Source organism: Triticum dicoccoides, chromosome 3A (genome assembly GCF_002162155.2).
Source record: "Triticum dicoccoides isolate Atlit2015 ecotype Zavitan chromosome 3A, WEW_v2.0, whole genome shotgun sequence".
NCBI classification, from domain to species: domain Eukaryota; kingdom Viridiplantae; phylum Streptophyta; class Magnoliopsida; order Poales; family Poaceae; genus Triticum; species Triticum dicoccoides.
Window position 1 is genome coordinate 178,670,079 of NC_041384.1, and position 9,435 is coordinate 178,679,513.

Genomic DNA, 9,435 nt, shown 5'->3' on the forward strand with positions numbered 1-9,435 from the left:
GGGGCCGAACCCCCGCGGGTGCCGGCAACAAGGGCCGTGTGGGTGGCGCGCGTCCGGGCCGCCCGCATCCGGCGTTCCTCCAGCTTGAGGTACGCGACCACCTTGCCAAAGGTGGGCTCTGGGATGAGGGTGAGGTTGGAGGCGGCGTTCCCGAAGTCCTCGTTGAGGCCGCCGGAGAGGGTGCTGATGAGGAGCTCGTCGCCAATCTTCTCCCCCAGATCACGGAGCTCATCGGCGAGCTTCTTGAGGCGCATGCAAAAATCATCGATGGACGAGTCAAGTTGCTGGCACCCGTAAAACTCACCATAGAGGAGGACCTTGCGCTGCAGCCGATTGTCGGTGAAGAGGCCGTTGAGCTTGGTCCAGACCGCGTGGGCGTCATCCTCGTCGTTCACCACGGTGTGGAAGATGTCGCTGGAGATGGTGAGGTAGAACCAGCGGATGATGGTGGCGTCGAGGATCATCCACTCCTCGTCGTGGATCATGAGCGCGGAGTCCACGGTGCCGTCCACGTGGCCGTGAAGGAGGTACTCACGGAACACGAGCGAAAAATACCGCTTCCACGCGGAGTAGGAGGCGGTGGTGTGGTCAAGCTTGACCGGGACGCGCTCATGGATGTTGAGGTCGCGGACGAGGGTGACATCGGGACCGGCGAACGGGTTGGAGACGGTGGATGAGGAAGAACTCATGGTGGCGGCGGGATCGGGTGAGAGGCGCGGCTCGGGTGGGAGGGAGAGGTGGTGCGGCGCGGGTGGGAGGGAGGCAGAGAGGAGCGGCGCGGGAGGGAGAGGAGCGGCGCGGGAGGGAGAGGCGGAAGCGGCGGAGCGGCGGCGGCGGCCTCGGACGGGAGGCGGCGGCGGCGGCTAGCGGGGCGGGTGGATTGAAAAAGTCAGTCATTCACAACCACTGATGAAGGATTCCTCGAAAAGTTAAGGATTAGTAGTTCTTTTTCGAAATCGATTTCGAAAAAGAATGGATTCGGTCTTATACATACGCGAGGAAGGTAATCAAAAAAGAGAGAAGACGAGTTCTTCTTTCTTTTATCACTTAGGAGCCGTGCGAGATGAAAGTCTCATGCACGGTTTTGCATGAGAGAAAGAAGCGGGGGCGGCGGCGGCCGAAGGGAGGGCGGCGGCGGCGGCGGGAGGCGGCGGCGGCGGCGGCGCGGAGGCGCGGCGGCGGCGGCGGCGACGACGGCTAGGGTTAGGACCTTACTGCGATAGATACCATGTAGAGAGACAGATTATGGGCTGTGCAATCGCGATGTATTGATCGGTGCACCAGGCACGTATATATAAGTACAAAGGTGGGCCACAACCTCAACTATACAAGGAAACAGGAGGTGGGCCCTACACACACATATACACGTACACAATATACTCAACAAAAACAAACGACCACGACAGTCGCTTACTGTAAGAATCTAATCGTGTGAAAACTTAAAACTAGCTAATGACTTTAGCTGTACTGGCACACGGCCATATAAATTACTTACACTCCCGGAAAAAATAGTACTTACACATCGCAACATCTCGCGAATCAGCAGTCTTTGCCCAGTATCCAGGAGCTTGGTGCAGCCCAGCAACTACGGCCACACAGTCCTTACCAAGTTGCAATTCTTCTTATTTCCATCGCCTAGTCTCCGCGCGTGATTAGATATAGAGGGAACTCGTTGACACCAATGTTATTGATCGCGGGAATAAGAATGGACGTCGTGTGCAAGCGTCTAAGAGGTGCGTAAAGGATTAGCAACAATTCAAAGTGAAACAACGAACAACTGTGGATACGACAGAGTAATTCGTCGATGCAACCAATGTCAATGTAGAACGTACCCTAGGCCTGTTTTCAACAAATTTAAGTGGAGGCCACACAGTTAGTCAACAAATTTAAGTGGAGGCCACATAGTTAGTATAGCATGTACAAATAGCGTGCTCATGTTGATGTTCTTTTACTGTTTTTCTTTATAGATTTGTAACACAGTAACAGCTATTGTGGTTATTTTCAGGTACGCAGATTGTTCAAGTGACCTGGAGCACTTTTCAATCTGCTGCGTTGGTAGTTTCACGACATCAGGTATATATGATAAATATATTCTACCTCTGCCTACTCCCATTGGCACAAAATGCTCTTAGCAAGAGGAGAACTACTTGAAGGCAAGTGACAAAGAAAATAACTTCACTAGGCAAACCAACAGAATGCCCTTTCCTAAAACCATGTCTAACATTCTTTTTACATATTCCGAGGCATTTGCGGAGTGATTGTGTCATCTTGTTTACTGCTATAACGTGTCTTCAGTGATTGTAGTGGAGAATTGCCACTCTAAAGGCTCAGGTAATAAACACGAGCACAATGCAAAATGACAAAAAGGTAACAGGACACAATATTATATAGATCTGTGCATTTACCTGTTCTTGTGATCGAAAATACATGAATGGAGTGTAGTGTAGAAAGTTTGAAACCCTTGAAGTGTATATATCAGCATATCTACAACAAAGGAAAAATAGTTGCATTTACACAAATAAGCCAGTGGTCTATAAAATATGCAGCAATACGAAAACATAACCACTCACTTCTCAATTTGCCTGGTTAGATGACTCTTGTCCCATAGGCCAGCGCGTGACAGCCAACCCCATCTTAAAGAGGAAATAACATTTGCTTAGTTTATCTTACTACAATTAGATCGTATGCAACAAACCAGGAGATATATGAACGACATAGGACATTAGTTCCAGAGTGACGGGAATTGTAGACATTAGAAATAAGAAGCAAAATAGAAGTTATGCCCTGAAATTTTTACAGCAGCCAAACTTAACAGCCATTTCTTCTGCGAGGAACACATTTGATGTGGAAGATATGCTGGAAACGACACATTTTTTGTACGTCTTGACATAAAATATGCTCATAGGAACTTGGCAGTAGTGATCGTTATACCTTTTATTGAAAAGTTCTCCATCTGATTCCAGCAATGGCACGATCTTTTCATCTAATCTCTGCATAACAATGAGCAACTTTTGCATACTTTCTGTAAGCTCCTGATCATTCATACAAGTTGCAGCAAGCGTCTAGAAAAGAGTGAAATCGAGATATTAGCGCAAGCATATTAAGAACTCAACAAAATCGTCAGAGCCTGCAAGCAGAAACAAAATCATGAGACTATCTTTGCTTTTGGCTTAAGCTGTAGGTAGTTTCTATGCTGCACCAGTGTTCAGTGAATTGCTGAAATTGTGTTGTTAACTGGTAAAATCTCAAGCTACAAGAGGGAAACATGTTAAATCTTACAAAGGCATTTTTTCACCCTACTACCTGTGCAGGACGTGAATTTGTGCGTCTCTGCAGAGCCAGGCGAAGTTGGTTGAAAAGGTCTCCAACAATTTCCTTTTGTTGTATAAGTGTGACAAGCTTTTCTTTCTGAGCATGGCTTTTGATTAGTGCGTCAAACTGCAATACAGGAGGGGGGAAATTGGTAGCTAGAACAAAAATACTTTTATCAGCAATATGGCACAAACATTAAAACTAAATATAATCCTTTTCTGGGTTCTATTTCAGAGAATTCAGGATCAACAGATGCAAAATATTTCAAATTGACATGGTTAATAGATAACTGCATCATCAGAATTCAGTCCCTCCAAATCAACATGCTGCAAAGTACTTAGATCCCTCTAAAGTTGTGATTTCATCAGTTCGAAATAGATAGACCTAAGTAGCTTGCTTCATGCTTATGCTGAGTTTAGGGACCAAAGAAGGTGACGAATTTATGTACCTAAGTGGGGCAATGGGAAAAGTCTAAGGATCTCTGGTGCAATTTACTCAAGCAAGTAAATTATGTTAAAATGAGTTCAGAAATAAAATGCAATACAGGGAAGCTACCAGTGATAGACTAATAAACTTCTGATAAAAAAAAGCTTATTTACCTCCTATTCCTATACCTAGAATGTGATATACTAATTATAAATGCTATTTAGAACTCGGTTTTGTATTAATTGGTGAGAAAAGTAAGCAACCTAACCTCATCTTCCAGTTCTCGGCATATTAATGCTGTCCTCCATCGTAAATGAACCTTTGATTGGCTCACATCTGTAAAAATATGGTCCCCTACATATAATATTTCATCCCCATGAATATCTAGTGACTTCTCAACCATCTGAGCACTACCACCAGAGTACAGGCCACCTAAATACCCAATTAAGAGAAGAGATATGAGTCAGTCAACACACACAAAAAATCCTGGTCAAGCAGGCACATCAGAAACAGACACATGAACAGAAAAGAAATAAGACATGAAAGTTGCAGGATCTAGCAACGTAAGCATAAAAAGGCCAAGGAAGGGAGGTAGCTCATCTGTGGATGAAGATGAACAATGAAACTATAACTGCAAATCATCTTTAAGATCCATAATTATTTTGCAGAAGGGTGTAGTGAAGCAAACCTCATGACTCACGTTATAATACCAAAACAAATACATGTGCATGTCTCTTATGTGATTGCTGGCACATGCACTTTGTCATAGTGGCTATAAAATGGTCAGTGTGCATTTAGATCGTATAAATTCATACGTTAGAGCTTTTATAAATGGTATGTATAATTTTTTTTATTCCTATCTTATCATGAAGTGTTATTTTATTTTTACAAGTATTTATTTCTTGGTCGATCTGAAATATGTCTACAAGTACTTATATGATTTTCCATCAATACTTTATTTTGTTTTAGAAAATTGGGCTTCCAAATCAATTATTACCATACATATTGGCAGTCTGAAATTTGAATGTGGTTCATTACAGTGCAAAAAGAACAGAACAAGTCGAGATTCTATAGAATAGAACTATAGAAGTTAGATTACAACAGTAACAATGTTGAGATTTTCACCTGAATTTGCCTTAAAACAGGGACGCAATAAACCATCTTCAGTAACAACCTCGTACAATGGATGCGAAATTTGGAAAAACTCTGGTTTCCTCGCGGAGACTATAACCTACATTAATACAGAATCGACTAGTCTTCATGAAGTTTGAGTATGATGATAAGCAAAGACTGAGACACAGTTACCTTTAACGTTATCAACATAGAAGGGACATAAATACTCACCATTTCAAATAGATCTCTCCATCCCATATCATTAGGAAGAAAGCGATTGAATGCATGATTCATCATTTTGTTTGTATAGTGGTAATCTGAGTTAGTAATAAGAAGCAACCTTTTTCCAGCCTGATGAGTTGAAAAGGGAAAATCAGTCATTTAGTACAGTAGTATAATGGCTCAAATATTCAAATGGATCATGGGCTGTTAAGGTGACAATATGTTAACCTCCTTTTGATCTAGAAGAGCTAGTGGCAGTTCTGGATCAGGCTCGACAAATCGCTCGGGCTCAGCCATTATTTCGCTCTACATTTCAACCAGCTAAAGAAATTTTAAGACCAGTATCAGTCGTAAGTAAATATATAACGACAAAAGGTTACCTTGAGTTGACCTTCTACATGTGCTCGAAAAAGTGCTTTGGAAACAGCCTGAAATCAACATAGTCCGAATGTTATGACACAACAAGCACGGTCATGCAAAAGAAGCAGCAATGCTCTTACATTGTACAGCCCTTTGTAATCCAGTGGCCCAAGTTCAGCAGGCACCAACCCCTGATCCAACTTGTCAACCATCTGAAACAATAAGAATGACATGTCATTCATGTCTATAAAATTACAAAAATATCATTCAATTTAAGATTGAGAAAATGTTTATCATGACAGGCACAAGGTTATCACCCTGTTATTTGTTTACGGGTTTGCTTTAAAAACATAGCAAATATTTCCTGGATGAATTAAAGCAGGACTAATCATGTTAATGTATATGTCTTGGGGGTAAATACGGTTCAATTTGTGAACACACGGTAAGCTGGATGAGCTTCTTCAAGGAAATGCTTAATCAAATGCCCACTGGAAACTACTCCTTCATTACTGCTACAAACCCCACTACAACCGAAAAGAATAACAACCTGGTATCCTCACATGTCATCATTTCTGTAAATTAATCTGTACATTAAATTAATGTACGAGCCTAAACTGTAACATATGTCATACTCCGCTCCCCCAGAAAACAAGGACACATTTTCATGGATGAAAGAGAAGAGCACATTAAAATAGCAGGAACTTTCGTCAAGCTAGGATTGGTATCGTATTTTCCCCTTATTTTAAACCACCTTTGCAATTCTTACCAAGTCTTTTACTGACATTGACAAATACTCTGCTTCTAATGAAATGATCTATATTTGAGAGAGAAATCAACTGACGATGGTAGCATATGTAAATGTGAATGATAGTTGTTTATTTAAATGAATACCTACATATCAAGTGGCATCACACAAGATAGTTAACAGATTAAGGAAAAGGTAAGTGACCTGCATGAACATGACAGCTTCTGAAACAGAGAAAAGGGTATTAAGGAACTCCCATGTATCTTCTTTCCGCAGGTCCACCAACTCTCGTCCATATATTTCACTACACGCAAGCATTAATAAGAGTTATAATTCTCCAGCAGCAACAAAATTGACAGAAAAACCTCATCTATGTCTACCTCACAGCACGAGTGGGCAACATTTGGGTACCGTGCATGACCCTCTTGATGTACCCAAAACGGTCAGCTTTTACCAAGTTTCCTTTTACTTTATCCATAATAAGACCCCTAATAACCTGTGAAAGAGTAGTCATGTCACTAAGGGTTATGTATGCCTTCTGCGGTATTACGATAGAGTGCACACGGGTACACTTACCAGGTCAGGATCAAATTCAAGGTCGTCTACTAGGAAACCCATGCTCTTCAGGTTGCCCATCCCATAATCATATGCACGCCCTTCCCAGGCCTACACAAATTTCACAAGACGTCGTTACTTTATATAATTTTTACCATAATAACTATAGTGAAAAACACAAAGAACATTCACTTCATCTAATCCAAGATTTGAGGCTCTATGGAGAGAAGAAAAAACTACAAATAGGATAACTCGTAGTTAGCAGTTAGCACTCATACTGTCCTGCATATGTAATTTTCAGAATTATACATGCCATATCATTTCAGCAAATATGTTAATTTTCTACTTATGCATCCCTCGTTTTCAGAGCATTTAGTAGACAAATCAAGAAAATGGATGTTGAAGTACCATCACGTTGTAATGAATCAATGTATAATCCATGTCATAGCCAATGACACTGATAGATCGAAGATTTAGTGTCCTGGTGCAGAAAATTCCACGAGGAGAGTTCCTTACTGTTAAAGGATCCTGCATTTAGCAAATAGACAGCAATCTTGTGTCACTGGAAGGGTGACTAATTTCTCCATCATCATGATGCTCGATCAAGATATGATTGGCAAAAGAAAAAGAAAAACAATGGAAGTTCAGAATAAAACATTAGCAGTCATAGAATAACCGCAAAACAAATCTATTGTTCCACTGTCCAGAATTTATGGTTAAACGTTTACTTGCAACTTGAGTATCATCTATTCGTCCATTTTGGTAATATTTTTTGTTTTTGCCGTTATCATGTTTCCGCTGCAGTTGCTATCCACTAAATGAGTAAATATTGGGCAATTTCAAACTACTTCTAAATAAGACACTTCAATAGAAATTAGGAAATTACTTAAGTGAAGTGCAATTAGGTAGCCTTTTTTGCAAATAAATTAGGTATGTGTTTAAAGAGAAACATATGGATTTTGTTAATCATCTATCCACTAGAAAAAACAGCCATGAAACAATTTTTCCACTATAGATAATCCTATCGAATTACATTACATATAGCTTTAAAGGCTTTATGAATATTATTACCTCCATATCATTTTTGCTTGATACTCTTATTTTACTTTCTCGGTTAATGTTATTACAATTAATGAGAAAATCCATGAAAGTTCTATTTCATCACAAACCGAGGTCCAGGAAGCAGATTTTTATTTTTACTTTTTATAAAAAAGGAAGATTCTAGGCGGAAGTTCTAAGTAACATTGATCGAAACATTAGTAATAGTTCTATAAAATAAATGTTACATAACACGAAAGAATAGAAGAAGCATACCAAACATCAGCAAGGTGAAAATCATGCTAATGGGGTACGGAGTAGAATATTACTGCAATTCCCAGGTCACTGAGTAACGTTTCAGCTTGTCTCGCTTCTTTCCAAGCTATCTCCTCTATAGGACCATGCAATGTTGACTTTCCATTCCCACCTGAAATTCAAGAATTTAGGAGTAACTAGAACAAATTTCTAGCACAATTCTGATACAGTTACGGTGCGTTCCATCGGGAAAAAGAGTATATTATGCCTGATGCTTTTGTCAGACATATGATCGTGTGGTGTCGCCACAATAGTTTCATCAACAAGATGACATCCGCTCAGCAGAGAGGGAGAACTAGCTCAGAATTAGGGAGGTCGGAGCTCACCGAGCGCGTCGAGGTGCCTCCTGCGCACGTTCAAATCCCCCTTGGTGCTCTCCCCGAGGTAGTCCACCTCTGACAGCCTCGACGATGTCACGGAAAAGTACGGCTCCTCATCGTCGTCGTACTCCTCGCTCGGCTCCCCCCTGACCGCCGACGGCTTGCTGGCGTCGAGCGCGTGGCACCGGAGCGACAGCGCAGAGCCTGGGAAGCGGAGGCGAGCCCAGACCCCGAGGCATTGCGGCTGTGGCGGCGGCACTCTGGAGCGCTGCGTAGGCGACAGCCGCGGCGGGAAACAGAGGCAGATGCGCCGCATGAGCTCGACCGGGTCCGCCATTGCCGCGCGCGCGCTGCTGGGGTGCTGGTTGGTTTGCCTTTAGCTGAGACCGGGAGCGACCGCGGATGCGGGGAGTGGATGGGGGAGGTGGGAGGTTAGTGGGGAGTGGGGACGCCGGCACGGTGTAAATTGAGAAAAAGTTCGAGATACTTTTGAAAAACTCTTTTAAATTCCCTAAGAAATTTCAAATACAGGTCCAACAAAAAGGCTGAAATACGCCCATTTCTTAACTCTCTTCTAACACGCCAGATTCATGCTTACTCGCAACAATTATTGAATTGCTCTCTTCAATGCTGAAGGTATTTTTCATGCTTCCCACGTCTACTGCTTGAGTCACCTTATAAAATGTCAATAAAAGTAATTTTTAAACACGGTACAAACGCAAATGTTTTTATATATAGTGATGATATACACACACTCATCCTTATAAATGCATGCATGCACACTGTAATCTTAGGAGCACCTTTGAAAATTTGAACCAGCACATCATGTTTAGGCTGACGAAGTCATCACAAATACCTTCATAGTCGACAGAAGCACCTCCTTTCATTGAACGAACATCGCTGAAAAGTCTAAAAAAATATTCAGAAAAATACAGTTGTGTTATATCTCTTTGAGGACGAGAACAACTCTATTAAATCGAGATAAAATTAGAAACTCTAGAATCGATATCATAAAAATTGCCATGCGGA

At 41.9% G+C, this 9,435-nt stretch overlaps 1 protein-coding gene across 3 annotated transcripts; it reads right to left on the reverse strand.

The window, feature by feature from the left end:
* Window positions 1-1,266: 1,266 nt before the first annotated feature.
* On the reverse strand, window positions 1,267-8,824 carry LOC119267771 (5'-nucleotidase domain-containing protein 4-like). Of its 3 annotated transcripts, none has more exons than XM_037549209.1 (17): window positions 8,413-8,824; window positions 8,101-8,198; window positions 7,142-7,261; window positions 6,755-6,844; window positions 6,559-6,674; window positions 6,383-6,482; window positions 5,574-5,645; window positions 5,454-5,501; window positions 5,302-5,379; window positions 5,083-5,202; window positions 4,864-4,969; window positions 4,007-4,170; window positions 3,304-3,438; window positions 2,932-3,062; window positions 2,571-2,633; window positions 2,406-2,484; window positions 1,267-1,726 (listed from the first exon to the last, which is right to left on the reverse strand). In XM_037549209.1, the coding sequence occupies exons 1-17, from the start codon at window positions 8,741-8,743 to the stop codon at window positions 1,685-1,687; spliced, it is 1,893 nt and encodes a 630-aa protein (XP_037405106.1). In that variant the 5' UTR covers window positions 8,744-8,824; the 3' UTR covers window positions 1,267-1,684. The 3 variants fall into 3 exon arrangements, with proteins under 3 accessions (XP_037405106.1, XP_037405109.1, XP_037405107.1); XM_037549210.1 differs by having other exon boundaries at window positions 1,718-1,839; XM_037549212.1 differs by lacking the exon at window positions 3,304-3,438.
* Between the last annotated feature and the right edge of the window lie 611 nt (window positions 8,825-9,435).